The 22,789-nt window shown below is 39.4% G+C and overlaps 1 protein-coding gene across 1 annotated transcript in view; it reads right to left on the minus strand.

Annotated features, from left to right (window-relative positions):
* The window catches only part of LOC146640102 (protein kinase C-binding protein NELL1-like), a 313,384-nt gene extending 300,433 nt beyond the window's left edge, over window positions 1–12,951 (minus strand). The window contains exons 1-2 of the mRNA XM_085350021.1: window positions 12,888–12,951; window positions 12,308–12,436 (exon numbers count right to left, since the gene is read on the minus strand). Coding sequence (XP_085206147.1) covers window positions 12,308–12,436; window positions 12,888–12,936 — 178 coding nt within the window. The 5' untranslated portion in view covers window positions 12,937–12,951. The remainder of the gene's footprint in view (window positions 1–12,307; window positions 12,437–12,887) is intronic.
* Window positions 12,952–22,789: the final 9,838 nt, after the last annotated feature.

The following is a 22,789-nucleotide window of genomic DNA, read 5'->3' on the forward strand; positions in this document are numbered from 1 at the left end:
ATGCCATATGCAGCCCAGCTCTGCTCTGCAGTTAGAAGAGGGGGGGGAGGTATAAATAGCAACACCATGGATGCAGAAGAGAATGAGACCTCACTGAAATCTCCCAGTTTCTAGCCATCATGCTATAAACCTGCAGAATTAGTACAGAAAACAACCTGTGACAAAAATAGAACAGCATATTGTGCCTCTGGTGTGTTTGTATTTATCAAGATTTGTAAAATGTTTCATCACCTATTTCTCCTCCTTATACCACCTACTGTCTAATTTCAGTACAGGATCTGTAATTATGAGCGAAATCTGGCTCTTTAATTTGCCATTTTTCCTTTTCTGTTTTGTTATATACAGCTTAGTCTTCTATCCGCCATGAGAGAACAGACAGATCCGTTCGAGTGGAGCCAAGCCTTCTGCCTGCCCAATTGCCTGACACAAGCATGATAACATTTCACCAGAGCACATCAAAGATTGGCATATTTTCACTTTCTAAAACAGGAGTAACATGCACAGTGCTGATATGCTCAGAAGAAAGGAAACCTGCAGGGTGGGATGTGAATGTCTTGTTAACCTTCCACCCTCTACAGTTACCTGAGGGTAAACCTGCAATAGTTAAAAAAAAAAAAAAAAAAAAAAAAAAAAAATGTAAAGAACAAACATCTTAGGTTCAAGGGATTTCTGTTTTTGTTGTGGTTCAACAAGCTATCTGTAAAGAGACAGATAAAACTGGCCATCAGTTCAATCACGAACTCTGTTACTTACGCAGAGTCATCGGGTGATCACATTAAATTATTTACAGACACCCATCACCAGAAGTTATGACAGCAGTTGAAGCACTGCTTAATATATTAAAAGACAATTGGTAGTTAAATGAGGCTCTGCAGGAGAATTAGTAGCACAGAAAATGCAAAGAATTAGCAGAAACTATGCACAAAGGCAGCCTCTGTGCTTATTATTTGGCTCTCTTGAAGGTCAACCCCAATCATTTTTAGGGACTAAAATTAATTCTACTCTGGGTTGTTTAAGAAAAACAAAAGATACTCTGATACTAAATCGATACTAAAATTATTATGGGATTAGCTACTCATTTGCAACAGTATCGTGACCAACAGCTTTGTCTTCGCCTCCTCACTGCATAAGTGATGGAGTGCACGGCCCCACGATGCCTCATAAATGCAGGCAGACCAGCGCAATCCCTCCTTCTCTAGCAGCTAAAGTAGCTGATGTTCACAACACTGGACAACATTTTATTAGGAATTTCAAGAGGTCAGTAGTTCTTCAATAATATCGACATATTAAACACTTCTAAATTTTAATCTGGCTAGTACACACATTAACATTAGCTGTATAATTGTTAGCAAATACTTGATAGGCCAGTTAGCCGTCTGGTATCATTAGCTAGCGGCTATGATAAAACGATAGGCTAGGTAGCAAATGTTATCAGTCCAGCACCTCTGTAACATTAGACAGTAGTAACCTAAGATGATACAAATTCTTTGTGTCTAATATATGTGTTAAGTTTCTTGAGAAGTCCCAGATTGAAGCTGACAAATATTATGCAAGTTACAAGAGACAATGGCAGCCTAGCCAAATAACTCTGTTTGGTTACCAATAAAATAAGTTATGTTAAAAATAAAGCTAAAATATATTATTCGGGGGGGTTTAAGCTTGCTAAGTACCGAATATAATCTTAAAATATGTATCCCCTACAGTTACTAGATGTTTTAAAAGTTATTATATACAAAAAGGTTCTTTTTTTTTGTCATTCCCCTTTCATGTTGAAATTTTAGTATCATGACAATCCTACTCTACTCAAATACTTTGTATTCTATGATCAAGCAGAAGTCACCTACACATCATTAAATGGCACCAGTTAGTTTTTGTTTATTCTTATAAGTGATACAAGTGTACTCCCAGGCTCTGAATACTGATGATCTCACAGCTTTTACTTCATTTAAACCCAATATATAAAGACATTTGTGCTCCAATAGTTCTCATGGAGTAAAGTTGGTCTTGTTTCTGTACTACCACACATCTTTCTAATAACAAAATCCTAGTTGAAGCTGTGGATTCCAGTAGTATTTCTCTGCAAAGTAAATTTTCTTTCTTAAAAGGTTTCTCTTAATGTTAGCCTGAATGTAGAAACCCGGATAATTTAGGAGTATTATGTTATGTCTAGCTTTCATAATAACTTCCAACTGTGGTTCAAATAAGCCGCTCTAATTCCGGTTCCTCTTTCTTTTTGTTTGACGCTTGAAATTTCATCCCGACTTAACTGCAGTGAGTCTGGAGAGGAGCTGTTCACTCTACTATGGTGCTGATTACCATTTTACACATAGCTGCTCATTTTCTTTGACTTCCATGGCTGAAGCACAATACGCAGTGCCAACCGAGGATTATGTCTGTGACACTAGTTCTTAAAGCATGATGGAAACATTGCTATGTTTAATGTTAACGAAAGACTGTAGTTATGCAAAATAAACTATCCTAAGATGTGGTTACTCTTGCCTCTAGTTCTTCCTTCTTTCCTCTATGGGTGAACGTCTACCTCTCTCTCGCTTTCAATTTTCTTCACCAGTTCTAGTTTAACAAGATGAGAAATGATACACATTCACGTTTCAGACCTCACTATATAGAACCAATTATATGACTGCCCGGTCAGTCCCTTGATGCTCTTTAAATATACCTGAAATTCTGTCATTTTGTCTTCTGTTACACAATCTACCAACCCCCCATCACCATGATCTCCAGGGTGTCTAAGGATGTTCGAATTTTCATGAACCACCTGCTGACTTTACTCGGGGGATCCTGGCTTCCTATCTTCACGTGGATATATGAGGAAAGAATATACATGAAGAAAAAGCATGTAGCTCTAGTAACTCTGGCTAACCTTAAATATTTTCATGTAATTCCAGTTGGTGTCTTCTTTTTATTGAACTACATTCACTGCAGATTCATAAATATGTTTTAACATAGCAAAAACAAAATCTGTTTTTGTTAATCTTTTTTCTTAAATCAAAAACTCAACTAGTGCTTAATTGAAAGGACTGAAATACAGACACAAGTTGAGTAACAACATCTTGCTTCCCAATGTTATTAGCAACCTCAGCTGTATGAATTTTCATACAGCTTACCAGTTTGTAGTAAAGGTAGCAACTGTTTTCTGTCTTTCTAGATAGTTTAAATAGTTTAACATTTAGTCAGTCAGACCTATACCACATCCAAACAAGGAATACATGAGCAGTTTTACACACAGCATCTGATGGGGTGTCAGATCAGAGTTGTAACTTTCTTCTTTCTAATTATTGTGAGATGCCATTAAAGAAAGCGTACACTACTAGAGATGATTAGGAAGCCTTCTAATCCACGGGTTCGGAGAAACTATCATTGTATTCCACAGGAATTGTTATGCCCTGCCTTAAGGCAGGCATAAAAACTACAGGGAATCACTTTCCCAACTGCACTCAGAGAGCATTATTATTAAAATTCTGACCACTGTAATCTAGAGTGAAGCACATAAGTCTATGTTTTTCTTTTAGCAAAGCTAGACGGAGTCATACCCGAACCAGAGTTGTCAGAGGCAGTGTTAATTTTGAACGCAGCTTTAGAGTTGACTGAGTTTTAGTCATCAGACATGAAGTGTTAAAAGTGTTCATGTGTCTGCTCTTCTTTTCCTCCCAAAATGTTTTTGTCACGTTTTCATGAGAAGCAGGGAGCATGGTAGCTCTGCTATCCCCCTTTATTTAACCCTTGTATGGTGTTCGGGTCTGTGAGACCCGTTTTCAGTTTTTTTCAAAAGAAAAATTAAACAATTAATTATTTTTTCAACCTGAAATTCATTGGCTTTGGCTTATTTTCTGTGAAGAACATAAATCCGAACTAATTTTCAATGACCTCATACTGTACCTCCCCCCACGCATTTACATTACATACAAGGTGTTTGGGTCCACTGGACCCAGGTCTAATAAAAGTGTTGAAAGTGCAGGTCCTGTGTTCCTACACTCTGTCTTCCTCCTTTCTGGTGCTGCTGATAGTGTTTTCTTCCCCTCCTGCTCTCGCACAAAGTTGCAACATTGTTGAAAATTCAACTATCAACACCGTCTGCTCTGACATTCCCACACATTTTACCCTCTTTCTTGAGGGATCCAAATTTTATTTTCTCATACCCTGTCCCACCTGCCAATTAGGGGCATAATACTATAAATAAGACTTTGCCGGTGTGGTTCTTTATCACAACTGATCAAGATGACAAAAGATTATCTGCTGCGAGGGCCATCCAATTGATTTTGGAAGAGAGAGGGGCTTCTGATGATGATGTTGACAAAGAGGTTTCAGAATATTTCACATTTCTGAAAATTCAGAGTCTGACAGTGACTTTGAAGAAGAGGATGAGGTTGAGCACCATTTAGTAACAAAACAAAGACGAGTACCCCATCTGCAGCCAGCTCCAGGACCAGAACAAGCCCACCAGACAGCAAGTGAAGAAATATGGATGTCAATAACTGGTGAAATTGGATGGTCTTCTTGCCCAAGAAATGAGCCACCCTGCAGAGCTGCTACTATGATAAGCCAGGGCCAACACGGCTGACAGTTACTCATGTGCAGGACATCAAGTCTTCATTTGAGCTTTTCATCCCAGATTCCATCCAGAAAATTATTCTGGATTGCAGTAATCTAGAAGGAAGGTGTGTTTTTGGAGAGATGTGGAAGGAGACCAAATTCATCTAAGAACCCCAAAGGCCTACTTTGGGGTTCTTATCCTTGCAGGAGTTTTCAGGTCCAAAGGGGAATCCACAGAATCCCTGTGGGATGCAGAAACCGGCAAGAACCTTTCCGTGCATCAATGTCTCTGGAAAATTTCCACAAAATTTCCAGGATTATCTGTTTTGATAACGGAGACGACAGACCAGCTCGACGGCAGAGAGACAAGCTAGCTGCCATCAGGACAGTGTGGGATAAGTGTGTGCACCACCTCCCCCTGTTTTACAACCCTGGGCCTAATGTCACCATTAGGGCTGGGTATCGTCACTGATTTCTAGAATTGATTCAATTCCGATTCACAAGGTCCCAAATCGATTCGATCCACGATTCGATTTAATTCGATTCGATTCGATTTAAATCTGGGAAATTTTGACAGTCAGAAGTATAATTCAGATCAGGACATTTACATATTTTTGTATCTATAAAAAGGAAGCTGACACTCGCAAGACTTTATCCAAGGTGTGAGCATCACAGCAGATGCCTTTGTGTCAAAGTAGCTGAAGATAAAACACAGAAAAACGTGAAGGTGATTTTCCTGGCCTGGGATTTTATAAAAATATTCTGCAGTACATCAAAAACGAAAGAAAACCATTAATTAATGAACGTTACCTCTGACGTTACAGCGGTTTTATTAGACACATGGCTAAGCATTTTGCATTTTGAATAATATTAAAAAGTTTAAATTTGTTCAGTATTGAACAGCAGAAATGAGGTTTTCTTTTCGGAAGAATGTAAAAGGGGAAAAAACAGCGGCCGACAGCGCTGTAAGCAACAGTAGACTTGTGCGTAACAAGCAAGCGAATAATGAAGAAAGCGAAACTGTTCGAGAGAGAGAGAGAGGGGGGGGGGGGGGGGGGGGGGGAGGGAGAGAGGGAGAGAGAGAGAGCTGCGCATCGCAATGGAAGCAAAACAGTAAAAGAGTGAATTCATGACGATGTTTATGTGAAGCGTTTGGATCTTCTTTTGCTGCTGGTTCGGTCAATATTGTTTGGAGAGAGATCAAACTAACAGCTTTAGAATCAGCGCATAAAGGGCGTGAACACAAAGCGCGGACCCGGATCAGCGAGCTGTCGGCTTTCAGCCCCGACTGTGAGAAAGGCGACATCTAACTGATTCTGATCCGCGGGTCGCGCTGTGTGTTTAAGTCTATGTGCAGAATCCCTGTACCTGCTCTCATTTACTGTTTGGTGGTTCTTGAAATTTTGTGAGATGTCACCAGAGATTCTGGCATTTCGGACAAAATAAATTTATATTAAAAAATTGATTCAGGATTTTAATGAATCGATTTTACGTTATCCAAGCCAGAATCGATTTTAATCGATGAATCGATTATAAAAACCCACCCCTAGTCACCATTGATGAGCAGCTGATCCCATTTAGTTGTGAAACATATTGCTTCACGTGTAAATGTGTTGTGTCTTTCCACTCACTCCACTTGATTATAACTGATTAATTTTTTTATAACATTTTATGAAAAAAACAAAAAAAACAAAAACGAGAAGCACATTAATTCATAAATGTGATCTAACAAAGGTAAAGGGAAAAAATAACCATGTTTGCCGTTCATATGGCTTGTAATTGGGATGAAGTAAACATCTGTTGAGTAATTTAACATAAAATTGTTTGATAGTGTTAATTTGGAAAGCCAAAACTCTAGCGGGTCCACCAGACCCATGAACACTGGCTGAGTAACAAAAATATGAACACCACACAAGGGTTAATTTCCTTTTCCAGCAGGTATTAGCACCTGTCCACTGCGTCAAAACTAATACCAAATGATTTAATGATAATGTTATTAATGTGCAGGACTGGCAGGCCAACTCGTCTGACCTGAACTCCACAGAGACTAAGGTTTCAGGCCAGGTGACCTATGCCTGCTGTGCCTTTGTATTTCTAGATTTTCTTGTTTTGACTTAATTTTTTGTCTGTTTTTTTTTCCCCTTTTCTTTTTTCCTTTTTTTGCTTGTCTATTTTTCAAATTTACTCTCACATCATTTGCAATAAATTTTGCATGTACAGAAGCCAAAGAAGCTTTGAACTAATTTGTAAAATTAGAGCCCTTGGAGAGATGGTTACATGGTTTTAGGCTTCAGCTGTCTTTACTAAGACAAAAAAGAAAAAACATTCATATTCGCTAACCTTAAAGTATAAGCAAATAGGTTAAATCATGTCTATTGTAAACCCAGTCTCATTCAAGATATAAAGCAGTCAGCAGTTTGAGGATTTATGGCGATATGTATGTAATATTCTTAAAAAACTCCACTTCATTTGATGGTCCTGCAGTTTGACCTCCCTTTATTTGGTCTCCTTGTAACTACATTAGTTGAACAAAATATATGAATTAAATGAGAAGTTGTGATTAATAGAATTAGCTGAGGCTGATTCACATTAACCTTGATACCTTTCTGTGCTGGTATTGAAATTCAAACCTGTCCCACCGTGCCCTCCCGGTTGTTTGAGAGGGCACAGTGGAGACACAGAAGTTTGTTACTATTGGTGCTCTTAATAAAATACTGTTACTTACATATTTATACACCTATCTTGGATTCATAAAGTTTTCCTTCCAAAAAGCAGTGTTCCAGAACAGTGCAACAGAAGCAGCAGGTGCAGCTTCTTGCAAAGTGATCTAGTAAAGAAGCTGGATGTTTAACTTTTTTTTTTTTCACTTCACAATTTCGTATTCGTTGAATCAGTGCAAAAACTGATAAGTGACAAATAAGTCTTGATGAAACAGCAACTTGTGATTTATAAACTTTATTTGTTGTACAGATCAAACACAAGAGGTGGAGGACATTAATGGGAGCAGATGAGTCAATGAGAGTCCATATGAGCGATGTGACAATAAACCAACTAAATGCATTTGTTGACTTATTTTTCCCACAACCTGCTCATCATGATCCTCTGCATTACTAAAAGGCTTCTTATATTTTCTGGGGTAGAAAAAAAAAGCAATTTTCTATGATTTGTTTGCAAACGACACCAGGCTCAGACTAGAGGAGTTTTGGCCCAACTTCTTCTCAATTGTCCCACCTCCACTCTGCACCAAAACTGACTGAATGAAAGCTCAAGAAAGCAGACTGAAGGGTGGAGCTGCAGCTGATGTTTTTAACTGCAGAATTTTTCCTGCAACTAAAATTCAATGTAGCATGTTTTACCAGTTATTTACAGAGATAAAAACAAGCAGTAATTCAAATAATAAAATGGTAATCCAAGTGAAATAAGCATAAGCCACAGATTTTTAAAGAAAGTATCGAACAGTGCCGAGGTGCTGCAGTGTCAATTTCTATTATAGAAAAGACTGTGGGGAAAAAATGTTTTGAATCGACAGAAAGGTCGATTAAACGTTAATTACAAGCCGTCTATGGTCCCAACTATTGGACTGTAGATTTGCTATAAGTTAAAGATAATTGGCTTAAAGGGTTGAAAAAAGGCGTGTCGATAGATCTCAGGTATATTGGAATCAAAGCTTAATTCGTTGTTACCATTTAACTATTTAACATTAATGATTCTAAGCAGAGCAGTCAACGAAGAAACACGGGTTTAAAATGACAAGAGATATTCAGTCAATGCCAAGTTCACCGCAAGATATAAAGCAGAATGTTAAACGTGTAACCAGGAGATATTGTAATATTGCACGAAAGTGTATTTCTCTTTAACTTAGCTCCCTAAGACCCAAACTCTTTCATAGCATGCATTTTTAATTTCTCTTTGCTATTTGGGCTGATTGGGACCTGATGAATGTAATGATTTTGGTTTCAAAAATGGGATCCACATATGAGGACATTCGTTTTAAATTTTGATAGAACAGTGGCAATATAATGTTCCCGTAAGTGGATATCAGGCCCTTGTAGAACAAAATTTAGTATTTTGGTCTAGACAATCCAAAATGTGATGTCCACATATGTGGACGCTAGGTCCTAGGAGGTTAAACAATTAAATAAGGATTTTCTCGTTCTAAGAATACTGCATAAAAAAAACAAAAAAAAACAAAAAACAATTCAACTGAATGCAAAATATAAAAGACAATAGGTTCTAATTTCTAATTACTTGAAAGTGTATAAAATACAAATTTGGTTCTGATTCATGCAATTAAATAAGCACACGCTCAACCAAACTTAAAATTATGCATGGCAAATTCCCTCCATCGTGTGACTAAAAGACATGTTTCTGGCCCTGTGAAGATACCAAAGAAAACGGCTGGGTGGATAAAAAAATTTAAATAATATTTGCTTCAGAGCCTTGTTATTACAAGGTAAAAAAATAAATGCTTTGGATAACAGTGATGATGTATCCGCTTGTATTTAGGGGTTTGATTTAACTTTAACTTAAACGATATGGTTTCCATAACTCCTTAGCCACACTGACCTAGTGACTAGCTGCCAGTCTTGATAGACCAAAATATCCATTCCCTGAACAACTGGTGAGTGGTTGCTAGAAGCTGGGCAAAACAGGTCGCAACTGCGCCAAAAACCTCCTGCTAATTGCTTTGTTCCTATCAGACTGCATCCAGACAATCAGGCACCGACTGGTCTCTAGGCCTGGGCAATATAGGCTTAGCAACTGATATCACAGCAATTGCCACCACCACTCAACAACTAACCCTCATGTTTTCCTCACAACCGGTGGTTCCCAGGCAGTTACAAACCAGTCTCTAGGCCTGTATAACTGGGACTTAAAAAGATAACTTACCCCAATAGTGACCAAAAGACACGCTGTCCAGAGAGCATAAACAACTACTGCATCCAGTCCAGTTCAGCCCAAAAAGAGATCAACACTGCACCAGCCTGATGTGGCACCAATTAATGAGCAATCACATTTGATAGTACTATAAGAATATAAATGCCTTTTCCCTTACAATTCACAGCTCACAAAAAACTCTTCTTCATCTAGCAGTAATGATGCACTCATGATCAAAGCTGCCTATAAAGTATGGTTGGCTCCACATGAAATATTGAAAAATCAACAGCAATACACCTCGAACCGACCTATTTAGGCCAGACATTATTTGGATATGGCCTAATTTGAGTCTAGAGACAGACTCATGAAGACTAGGCTTTAGTTTTGAACAGCTATACTTATGCAGGTTTAAACTAAATGCTTTGAGCTGAGCTTCAGAAAAATATCAGGGTCTGTTCACTGGGAAGTAAGAATGTCTTGTAACGTACTCAACTGTCACTCAGGTGTTTTACAGAACATTCATACTGTATTTTCAAGCTCTGAGTGCACTTCTATCAGACTCACAGGGATGGTCTTATGCGATGAGATATTTCAGTCTAGACAAAAGTGACAAACCAACAGAGGCAAACTATACCCACGGGGAATACAAGAATACAAACTAATAATCACCATTACTTTAAATGTAAACCAACACTGGGACAGAGGGGGGTCTGAGTAATGAGGCTGACAATCTGGGTTCCAATGTAGGATGAGAAACTAGGTCAACACTTGTCTGGGCAAACTAACTTTTTTCAATACATCACAGACGTTCCAGCAATGTTAACAGTCCTGTTCATAAAAGGTGCAAAATTTTACAAAGAAAATGCAGAGATCTTAGAAATTAGTTGAGTTTTGTTCCCTGCTCTCAGCGCACAGTGGAGAGCATTATTAGCATCTGTGTTTCTTTTCATCACAGCATCAAGTCTCAAATTCAACTAAGAACCTTTTAGCAGTGGCTGCACCTGCTTGCCTCTCAGAAACTGGATTTCAGTGTGTGGTGGTATGTTAATATTATAATAACAGAGAAGTGATATTGAAACCTATTTTCTCATGAAAACCATCTGTTTTGTTTTTTGATTTTAAATCAACTGCCAACTGAAAGATGCTGAGACTGGTACCAGCCAAAGACACTCCCCTCAGCATTATCCACATTAACTGGAACGCCGCTTTGCCCCAGTTTTCCAGCCATTTACCCAACATTTCAATTTCACGTTAGTCTACAACTTATGCAATCTAACAAATGAAATAGATTCAGACCAGAGCACAATATGATTGCTCAAAATGTAAATAGGTCATTTCGAATAATCTCTGACCCAATCAGCTACAGTGGCTCAAGAATCAACTTTTTTTTTTACATTTTTATTTCACAAGAGACCCAGTAATTGCTACATCTTTGGCTGAAGCCATCTGGGTTACAGGGCCATGAAAGTAGTGGGAGTTTAGGCAAAGTGTTAAATAGGTCTCAACACAAGCATCCTCTCCAACAGTCACAGGTCCAGTTTTCCCCATTGGATTGACCTCCTATTTTCCTATCTGGCTTCTGCACCTCGACCCTGGAAGCCTAGAAACTGTGGGGAGAACAGCTTGGAGTAGGATTGTGGTGTAGGCCTGTGTGGGTCGTGTAAAAAGTAAGGTTCCCATATGCCCGCCAGCCCTGAATCTTGGATAGCTTCAACTTGAAAGACTTGGCCAAGCTGCTCTGCACTCATTCATACAGGGCCAGTTGCTCATCCAGCCAAACCCTCTAGAAAATAAAACTACTTGCACACACACAGATACACACAAAACACTGCCACTCTGCTTTATATGAGTATCAACACCCAGAGCTACCAAATTTGAATTCAAGCTGCTGGTGTTTGTGCCCATATCTTTAAATTTGAATAGTAATGCAAGAAAAAAAACCTTACTAGTTTACTTCCAACAACACACACACACACACACACAAGACTTGAAGCCTTTTTGAATATCGGGAAAGTAAAACATGAACAAAGACTGAATTCCACTCTATAGCTGTTAACTTTTCTTGCAGAAGAGGGAATCAAAGCACACAAACACATATAGAGCAACTCATCACCTAAAAAAAAACCCCTCCTGTAACTTTCTTAGTAATCTTGACTCTCTTTCTCTCTTCTATCAGTGCTGTGCATCCAACACGGGTGCATCACACTCTCTCCTCTGTCCCACAACTCTAACAATTCCGCCTCTGCAAAGCTGACGGCGCTACAGGAAGACGGTACGAGTTGTGCCAAACAGTCTTTATTTTTTTGTAGTGCAGAGAAGCAAGCCAGCAAAGCATAGGAAAGCAATTTGGTGACACCGGTAAGCCCTCTCAAACCACAACAAAGCTCAAATTTAATTTAAACTGGTTGATCATTTTTAAACTACTGCCAATTGAGTTTGACATTTTTCTCCTTTTAGGCTTTAAACGCTGTAGTCATGCTGTGCGTCCTTCAGGATCCTCACAGTGAAAGCAGCCTGGTTTCCATTAACCACCAGTTGTTGGCATTAGGCAGTAGATATCACTGGGAGCATTCAAAGTGCTGGAGATGTCTAACAGACTAAGCGCATCAGCGTGCCTGAAAGAGTCTGAGCATCTGCTGCATGGGACAAAATGAGAGTGGAGTAATTATGAGAGAGGCTCCCCGGAGCGTTCTCTCTCAGCATCCCCGCTAATCCGGTGACACCAAAAGGTGTGGCGCCGTGTGGCTTTCCTCACACTTACTAATAAACAAAGAGCGTGCGCGAGTGAGTGCGCGTAATCATAAAGAGAGAAGACAAAGCCATTTCTTGAACTTGAGCAGCGCGACTGATGGAGAAAACGTCAGAGTGCGTGCATTACCTCGGAAAAGGAAGGCTTTGCTGCTGTTGTGAAGACCCGCCACTTGGGTAATTCCATAGGTGGCATTTGCCAGGTCAAGTTCATTGATGATATCAAGCTGGTAGTCTTGATCTGAACCGAAAGCCAAAGCTGTGGAAGAGAATTTGGAGGTGAGAGGACAATCTGCTGACAGAAGTGAAGCTGACAGTGTTTTAACAACAATGTTGATTCACTTTAAACACAGACCCGGTCACTGTTTTCTGCATTTATCCACTTAAAATGGCTGGTTGTAGAAAAAGTCACGCAGTTTTTATTTTTCACGAAAGATGCTGCTAAGGCTGCCCACTAAAAGAAAGGGGGAGAGTGCTGTATGTGTCCACGACCATCACCTGTCTTCTAACTCTGCAAACTGTAGGTGATTGAAAATAAAAATAACTGAAATAATACTGAAAAATTAAAGGCACTGCCACAATTCTGGAATCCTTGCACTCAATGTGCAAACTGGGAAGCGTAAAGAAAAAGAAATTATATATATTTAAAGAAAAAAAAAGCTTCTGCTACAATAAGATGCTACAAGAGTGAACACGGGCTTTGTGCTTACCTGGTGTGGTAAAAAAGAAAAGGGATAACAGAGCCACGTAAATATCCATTTGTGTTGGAGTTGCGATGTACAGAGTCCGTGAGTGTGACGCGCCTCCGTGTACCCACACTAACCCGCTCCGGTCCGTCTGGTGCTCTGCGCCGCTCTCACCTCGCCTGGATGTGGAGGAACGGAGGAATGGTCCACAATCCGTGAGCAGGGGTTCTCTAATTACAACACCGGGAGAGTTAATGGGCTTTAAACGTATCCAGTCAGTTGGTGGACGGCATTAAAAGTGACCCACATCCGCGTTCATGTGTGACTCCTATTAAACTGAGCAGCCGATATGAAATTCGAGGATATTCTCATCACTCGAACTGCGAAGTTCCCCTCCGCTCAGACAACAGAAACTTCCAGTTTTTTGGAGGTGAGAAAGAGGTTTTCAAACGGAACTTTGTGAGTGGAGGACATCGGTAATGTCTGTAGAAGGCTGCTGTTATTTGTCACAACAGAGAAAATATTTTTTACAGCCTCAAGCGGCAATTTGACACAGCAGTTCACAAAGTGGAGCCCATTATATTAGCCACATGAACATACCGTAGCTCAGGGAGTCTTCTCTAAATGAGAAGTTTGTATAACAAGAATTTGCGTCACAACTCTCCGAACTCATCCCTGCTGCTCCAGTGCTCTTTCCTCTGGGGCCTGTCCTTATTAAGGTCCATTCCCCTGCCTGCCTTCACTTTGTCTACATTGTCAGGTTGTCTGGGTTACCTGCGTCAACTCAAACTAGGGAGGGCAAGAACAGAGGTATCTGCTCAGAGACTGCAGCAGCATGCATCGCCTGCTCCAACAGTGCTTGCCTTTTCCACACCGGGGACGGTGCTTTGGGATGCAGGTCACTCCTCCACCTATTCAAATTAGACTGTAAACAACACTGCCTATCCACTGATCCAGAACCCGAAAAAATTGAAGGGTAAAACAACATGTAATTTGAAATTACAGGTTGCAGAGCAGCCAGCAGAAAGGGGAGGGAAAGAGAATTTAAATTGTTTTTAGACAGGCGGTGGTGTTTACAGGCTACAAAATTCCTGCCTCTCAGAATATTAAGTGTAGGGAAAAGAAAGCCAATTAAAATGCACAGTGTTGTCCACTTCATTTATTTATCCGTCTGTTGTTTCTTTATAAATATCAGGATCATGTGTGGAATTATCTACTGAAGCACAGCAAATTTATGCAGGGGTTCCTATTCCCACCCACAGGCAACCGAGGACAATCTAGAAAAAGAATGTGTCTGTGTGAGATTACAGATTTTTGTTAATTCACTTACATTTCTTTTTCACGTGAAATGCCTCTGTTGATTGCCAATAGTTAACCACATAGTGAGCTCAGAGGTGCTAGTAGGCAGATTGTATTACCTGTGGACAAAGTCAGGTCGGTTGATTCTCCCTGTACGCAGTTACTCTTTGTATCTACTGTAGCTTGATAGTTACACTGGCAGTCTGTTTATCTAAATATAGAAGTCTATGCTCCCTATAGGTTATGACATATAGTTCTATTTTAACAATTAAACTCTCATGTGAAATAAGGTTAAGGATAAGCTTTATCTGTCAGTTGCAGTTGCCTGCAGCTGAAATGACAGACCTAGTCGACCATACAGGCAATACATACAGTATACAAACTTACATTGGGGAGACAGGCAGCAAAAACAGGGATAGATAGTGAAATATGTAACATATAGGGGCAAAGTCAGGAGAAGAAAAAGGGTTTCTCCCCATGATGACTTCCAACAAGTGATTCATCATGAGGAGAAAACACAAAAAACTCCATACCACATAAAGAAGCACAGATATCATCACACTATATGCCATGAAACACACAAGCAACGTAAGGGCGAGGGTACGCCGATGTACACAGTGGTCACCGTATACATACACCTGTGTCACGAAATTGGGCAGAATTACTCAAATGAGCATACTAAGTTATGTTTAATGTTGGAAAATAATCACTTTTAACCCAAATCACAAATGTTTCCTAATTGCAACTAATTACCAAATTTAAAAAAAAAAAAAAAAAAAAAAAAAAAAAGTGCCAGATAATCTTAGACTCAATTCAGTTTGATTTATATAGCACCGAAGCACACCAAAAGTCACCTCAAGACACTGTCACGGGGCCGAGTGGCCTGTACTGAACAGGACTCAGGTGCAGAAACCCAGAGCCGAGACAGCAGATGATGTAACAATTTATTAGGTTTAAGTGCAAAAAAGCAAAGACACAAAAAAAAAACAAAAAAAAAAAAACAATAAGACGTGGAGTTTGACGAGGCGTGGGCTGGGGAACGTGGCTAGGGCGAGGGAATGAGGCCTGAGATGCGGAGTGGAGCTAAGCAGGGAACAGTCACACTGAAGAGAGAAGATAGAGGAGTTAGGGAGGTAGTGGAGGCAGCTCTGAAGTGGCCAGTTGTAAGAGTAGCAATTCTTACTTGCAGTAGGGGACATAGAGTGTTGAGAGGGGGGTGATGAGAATCCAGGGGAGGCTGAGTGGTGTGGAAAGGCTGGCCTGAGATCCGGGGCTTCAGATGGAGTGTGATGGCAGGAGGGCAGGCAGGTGAGGCACAGAGAGATTTTCAGAATGATTGCTTGGTATCCTGAGTCCAGAGGTGGAGCGTGAGCCAAGGTGAATACAGCAACTGCAGCACAAGTTAACAAGATAGATCACAGCAAGAACTTGAAGTATAAGGGCTGTTACCAACATGTGTTGATGACGAACTGGCAGTGAGTGAACATCAACATGTGGTTTAAATCCCTCTGGCTTGATTGCCTGCAATAGGCTCCAGGTGTGCAGGAGCTGGAGTTGGCCCTGCCCAGGGGCGGATCCCAGGTCAGTTCAGGAGCCTTATGGAAATTCCAGCCACCCACCGCAGACCATGACAGACACTCCATATTGTAAGGTAAAGATCGTCATAAATGCCAACAATCAGACACCCTCTATAAGCAAACACTTGGTGACAGTGGAAAGGGTAAAGGAAGAAACCTCTGGCAGAACCAGGCTCAGGGCGGCCATCTCCCATGACTGATTGGGTGTGAGGGGAGAGAGATGCAACAAAAAAAAGTCAAACACAATCTCTTGCTCATTATGTGTCTTTGCCTCAGACTTTCTTCTTTAATATATTTGAAATGCAAATACTACGTGATCTGCTTTTAGGAATGCTTAGATTATTTTTTTAATGGTAAATAACTAAATGACTATTTCATTTTCTCAACCAAAAGAGCTTTTAGATGAAAATAACATGCTTGTTTAAGTTTAAATCTACGGGGCATCAAAAAGAGGTTTGCAAGCAGGTGGGTAGACAAATTAACCTAAAGGGTTACAGTGAGATTGTGGGAAAATGGTAAAAAAAAAAAAGGTTTTCGGACAAAAAAACCACCCTGGAGCTAGAAGAGTGCTTCAGTCAATGTGACAGTGTTAGAAATCATGGTGTAGTTCTTTCAAATATAAGTGGAGGAATTACTCAGAATGTGCAGTGTTCTCAGAGTGTTTACAGTAGCAACAGGCAGATGATCCTGTAACATCTGTGAAGACTATTCACTCTGTTCCTTTTTCACACATTTGCAGCACATTAAATGTTCTGAGATATATTACAGAACTGTTAGCTTCTTCTCATATATAAAGTGTTATGATTCAGTGTTATGGATATTTTTTGTACTGTGTTTTTTGTCTGCCACACCAGAGGGGGGCATAGTTTGTGTCCTGTGTTATTGCTGCTATGTGAGTTCCAGGTGGAGGCTGACCATTGGTGGAGGACTGGGAGAGGCCGGCTATAAATGAGGACCCTTCTCAACTGGCATGCCCCTGCCTACTTCCTGTTCCCAACGAACTGTGCATGTGGCTGCGTGTGAATTTGTAATCTGGAAGCTTTTGCCGTGTTGTAAATAGTTTGTTGTAAATAGATGTAAATAGTTGTCAATATTATTTCATTTCTAGAGGTTTTTTTTGTTGTTTTGGCCATGCTTCGTCTTCCTTGAGAGAAGGGAGTGTGGGGGCATTTTCCTTTTTTTTTTTTTTAATTTTCCTTACGTTGCACACCGGTTTTCCCTGGGCTGGGGTGTAACAAAAGTAATGTCCATTAGTTATTGGACAATGACATAATTTTTGTAATTTTCCATCTGTGTACCACGGGGGATTTTTCAATAAGAGAATCAAGATGCAATTCAAATGCAAACTTTCAGCTTCAATTCACGGTGATATACAAAAATAATAATGATTATAATAAATGTAATAACAGCTATTTTTATACACAGCCCTCCCATTTTCAGGGGCTCAAGTTAACTGGACAAAAATAGTGCAAGTTTACATCTAATAATTGTATTTTAATGCTTGGATGAAAATCATTCGAGCAAACTTTCTAAATCTTAGAACATGGATATCATCTGTGTTACCTTGACATACAGCACTCTGCTAGGCCTTTACTGCAGCCCTTCCATTGCTGTCTGTATTCAGGTCTTTGCCTTTAATAACTGAAAAGTATATATTTTGCAGAATGCTCTGGGTCATTATCCTTTTGCACTGTGAAGTACTGTCCGGTTTTGAAGCATTTGGCTGAATCTAAGGGGGGGTAGAGCCCTCTACACTTAACCATTCATCCTCCTGCTTCTATCAAAAGTCACATCATCAATAAACACTGGCAACCCAGTTCCAGTAGTGTTTACTGCCACTTTCTACTGAACATGTTCATGTCATCGCATCGTCTTCACCATGTTTGACAGATAATGTGATATGCATCAGCTCAAGCTGTTCCTTCCCATATGGAAAAGATATATATAAATCTTATAAAGTTTGTATCTGTCTTGTGTGAAACTTGTATGAAAAGCATATAAGTGTGAAAACAGATATAAGATCCCTTGAAAAATTATATAATGAAACTTGTATGTTTTGGATACTTACTAAAACAATGTATGAAAGTAATGCGAAAGTGGCCACTTTCATGAGTAAATCATGTAAGCCTTATATGATTTACTCATGAAAGTGGCCACTTTCATGAGTAATCACATATAAGTTTTTACTATTTCTTTTCTGTATGGGTTTCCTTTTCCACACCTTTCTTTTTCCATCATTCTGGTTCAAGTTCATCTTGTTTTCAACTGCCCAAAGTTTTCTCTTTTTTTGTTTCAAAAACGGTGCAGATCCTTTTAGATATTTGCAGGAGAAGTTATTTTTTTTAGTGGAACCAGCAGTTTGTACCCTGCTGTATAGCCTGCAATATAAAATTTAGTTAAGTAAATTCTGCAACCATTTCCAATAAATGTCATGCATATCAGCTTGGAGAGATTTTAAACAATTCCAGGTCTTAGCAGGCAACTCACAACTCTCCAACATTGGTGGGTATTCTCAAAATGAACTGCTAGAGTCTGGCCGGTCCACATTATGGGTGGTAACGCAGGTGTTCCAAAGCATTAACTTTACTCTTTTTTAACTACTGACTGGTGTGACAACTTGTGGTCTAGTGGAAAACACATTTGCTTGGCAAGCGAAAGGTTGCTGGTTTGTTTCCAGCTGGAGATGCAAGTCCCCTTTGGGGAAGTGTCAGGAAGGGCATCCAGTGTAAAACCATGCTAAATTAAACACGTAGAGCTATGTGTTGAAAGTGGAAAGCAGCTTTTTTTTTATGTTTTTTTTTTTTTTTTTGGTATAACAACTTGTGGCTGGGGATTTTTGTTTTGTATTAGATTTGTTTTTGTATTTCTGAATGAAAAATGAACGATCATGACTGAAAACCCTAAAATGTTTCTGCTGGCACACAGCAGGTGATATAAACATCTGTTCAAGAAAATGACACAAGCACAAGGAGTCCTCATTTGCACTGACACCAGAAGCTAAATCCAAGTTTTATTCTAGTTAGTCAGTTTGTGCTGTTAAATCCACAGACAGCTTTTATGTCTCATGTTTTGACTGTCTTTTTCAGCAGATTAAATCTTCTTGTATGTGATAACCCTGGCAGACATGAAAAGAAATATAGTGTATATTGTGTAATGAAGAACTAAGCTCCTGATGAGCCACGTTTGTTGAACGACTGCCTGAATATTACAGCCCAGGGAAAAAAGCCATGCAGCAGTGTCCCGCTGTGCCTGCTGAAAGCCCATCATTACCCATTAATCACAGAGTTAAAGTACTCCCTATGCAATGCCCAAATCTGTAGCTCTATACCAGACTGGCGGATGTGCCTTCATGAGTGCCACTGCTCTGCATGCCGGGCTTGGCACCCTGATTTCTTTCCCATGCTTGACAGCCTTCATCTAGGACTCAATCAGTCAGGGGCAACCTTGGCTATTTAAAAATACTTGTGTTTTGTACTTGTGCTGTAATTTGGAAGAGGAAACAAATATATACACCAGTGGCAAAACTTCACTACAAGAACTATAAAAGGCCAGAGGTGACTTCGAATTAGCTAAAATGAGAGAGGTGCTTAGTTTTCTTTTTGTCCTTTCCTATTTTCTCTTGCTGTGCTAGCGTTAACACAAAAGAGAGCACATCAACTCAAACACGATTTCAGATATCCTTGGTCCAATTAGAAACCCGTCTAATGACTTGGGCAACACCCAAAGTTTCAGTGTGTTATATGTAGCCAGAAGACAATGGATAACTCTAATCAAGGCCAAGAATTCCTGTTCCATTCATTTAGAGTCACACCATGAGCTGATTAGCTAACAAAAAGCTAAGTTGTTGTAGACCAGCGGTCCCCAACCCCCGGGCCTCGGACCGGTACCGGTCAGTGAGTCGTTTGGTACCGGGCCGCGAGAGTTGAGGCTCAGGTGTGAAATGTATAGTTTTCAGGGTTTTTATCTGTTTTCAGCGTTATTTTGTTATCGTTTTTATCGTTTACTCGGTTTTCCTGGGTCTTTTCATGTGTGTTATGAATAAATTTTCTTTTTTTCGGTACCGGTACTGGTTTTATTTTGTTGTATTTATCCGCGACACCTTAAAGGCCGGTCCATGAAAATATTGTCGGGCATAAACCGGTCCGTGGCGCAAAAAAGGTTGGGGACCTCTGTTGTAGACAATAGCTTGCGCTTTTGAAATTATATTTCACCAAGAGGTTTTGCTCTCTACATTGACTACCTTGTATAACAGTCAGCTGAAATTGCCTGGACTACAGATGGACCACATGCAAAAAAAGAATGCTTTCAAGTGTCTCTTTACTACATATATATGCTTGCATAGTTTACCCTTGGTGGGCCATTGTTATGCTTGCACTGGTTATTGCACAAACTATAATGTAAACAGTGCCATAAGTTTTTATTGTTCATACTTTTATACGTGAGATGTGCATTATACACTTAAATAATTGATGTTGCTGCTGAAAGGAAAACATATATATTTCTTTTCAACTACAACAGCAGAGGTTACAGAGGTGAAGTAGTCAAACAGACAAGTTTTGCAGAAAATCTCTTGCTTTCCAGTTGTTGCATCAATCTCCCTCCACGAGTCTGGGCCTTCTGGGAAACTCTCCCATATTTAGAGATGCATGCAGACGCTGACCTGCTCAAAGACTTGCACCTCGAGCTCATTCATTTTGCATATGAGCCAAAGCTGGGAGTTAAGAAACTGGTCAAAATAACACCAAAGTGTAACATGCTGGCATAAACTAATCACAGTGTTAACTTCTACTGTGGCCTTCTATCTATCTTAAAAGACTCAGTTATTAATGAGGGAGAACACATGGTAAAGGTTTCAGGGTGATCCAGATTAGTGTAGACCTGACCTCTGCTTTATCACAGTTCAGGTCTTATTTTCTGCCCTGTGAAAGGAAAGGGATTGACAGTTCATGACCTGGTTTCTACAGTATTTGTACCTTTTCAGGTGGTAGAGTTTTGTCTCTTATGTGGCTTTAACAGGCCTTGTTAACGGCAGACAGGTTAGAAACAGTGAGAAGGTTATGAGTTGGCGATATCAGGTGATATTTTAAACCCATGTCAGCTCCAGAGGGACACCTTAATGGCACTCAGGGGAATCAATGCTTTAACGTCATTTTTGTTGGCCAGAGTGAGAGACTAGTAGACTGTCACTTCTCCAAGAACGTGATTTGTTTCTCACAGGTCTTTAAAAAAGAAAGACAAATTTAGCTTCTAAACCGCTAAGTTGTATATTCTATTTAATATGACAGCAAATGAGCTGCAGTTGTTAAAAAAAAAAATTCTTTTTTATGGCACACAAGTACTTCTTTAGCACCACAGTTTTAAAAACATGTGTCTTCATTCAATAACAGAGCAGGAAATGTTGGAAATTGCTATTTTTCCCTCCACGCTAACCTGCTTAAGGAACAAATTGCTAACACTGGCTTCTGTATTGTTCACAAAATCTGTGGCTGGAAGGCAATTATGGGGTCACACAGAAACTGTCAGTAGTGGACGTGATGGACAATTGTCCCTGCAAGTTTTTGTGGTTTGATTTCTTTGACAAATATAGCAACACTTATCCCAAGCATGACCCACTTTTGCACTCAACTTTCTTCAGAAAGCGGTAAACACATTGCTACAATGAAACATACACACAAACAAACACACACAGTGCCTCTCTTGCAGAGGGCAACAACAACGTGATTGGAATGATAACTTACTGCTGTGTCATTGAGATCAGATCTCTCAAAAATGTAACAGAAGTCAGACAAACTGCAGACAAACATCCTCTAATAGCAGTGAAAAGGTATGCTCAAAGACGTGACAAACACTCTTCTAAACACTATTCTTTTTCATTGTGCAAACAAATACTAACAATATGTTACTCCTACCTGCAAATATTTCCATTAAACTGTATGGCTTTTCTTTTTCCCAAGGTCTGGCACCATTCATCATTTTGACTTCATACTCACTAGAAGTGCTGTCACTATGCTGAAAGTGGCCATCAGTGGAGATGTCTTACAGTATGATCTAGGATCATTTCTTTCACCGTATTCAAAATGTACTGCGTGACAATCACTTAATAATCTTGGACAAATGTAAATTAAGATGATTCTTCAGCTAAATATTATTGTTTCCGTTCAGTTCCTATAGCCATTACGATGTGTCATCAGGCAGCCGTGGTTTTTTTGGTACAAAGTTTGGTGCATGGTCACCAAGGAGATTGACCCTGAGCTTTGATGCTGTGGAGAAGGACAGAGACTGACCGATGTTGTTAGGATTCTTCATCTGAACCAAGGTTATTGTAGTTAACTAAAACTAAATTAAAAACAAAAATTATATGAAAAAAACATTGTAGTTAAATAAAATAAAAATATAAAGTAGACTTTTGAAAAAAATCAAACTAACAATTTTACATGTTTCCAAATGTAATGTTTCCATAAATGTAACCATTTTTAAAGATTAAAAGCCAAAATGAAACAAGAAAACACAAACTGGAAACTAATTGAAACTAAACCAAATTAAATAATAATCATTTTATATCTGTGTCCTGATTGAGGGCGTTGGGCTAAAGGTCAGTAAAAGTCAAATTAAACTAAGACAGATAATTTTGACATTATTTGCTTTTTCAATTTTTATCATGACATAAAATGTTGATTTGTTTGGTTTGGTTTGGTTTTTTCAAATGTATGATATGTAGTAGAAGAATTCTGGATGTGATTTTTCCCATTTCACCTTGTTCATGTTGCTCACAGACACATACACTGAAATTAATCTCCCAAAAACTCAGTAGCACTGAAATGTTTCCTTTTTGTCCTTTTCAGTAACTTGAAGAAACTCTATTTCAGTGTCAGGGCACTAATTTTATTCTTTTTTAACTTTTCACTGTGATGAATAATACAATCCAAGCAAGTGGAGATTCTGATGAGACATCGGCTTTATTGCTTGATCCCTGAACTGTTATTTAGATTGCTGCCTCCTGGCTGGTATGCATTTACTTAGTTTGCCAGATACTCTCAGGAAAATGCGGCA

Source organism: Diplotaxodon limnothrissa, linkage group LG1 (assembly GCF_057381915.1).
Source record: "Diplotaxodon limnothrissa isolate DT_005_m linkage group LG1, D_limnothrissa_male_GT1.1, whole genome shotgun sequence".
NCBI lineage: Eukaryota > Metazoa > Chordata > Actinopteri > Cichliformes > Cichlidae > Diplotaxodon > Diplotaxodon limnothrissa.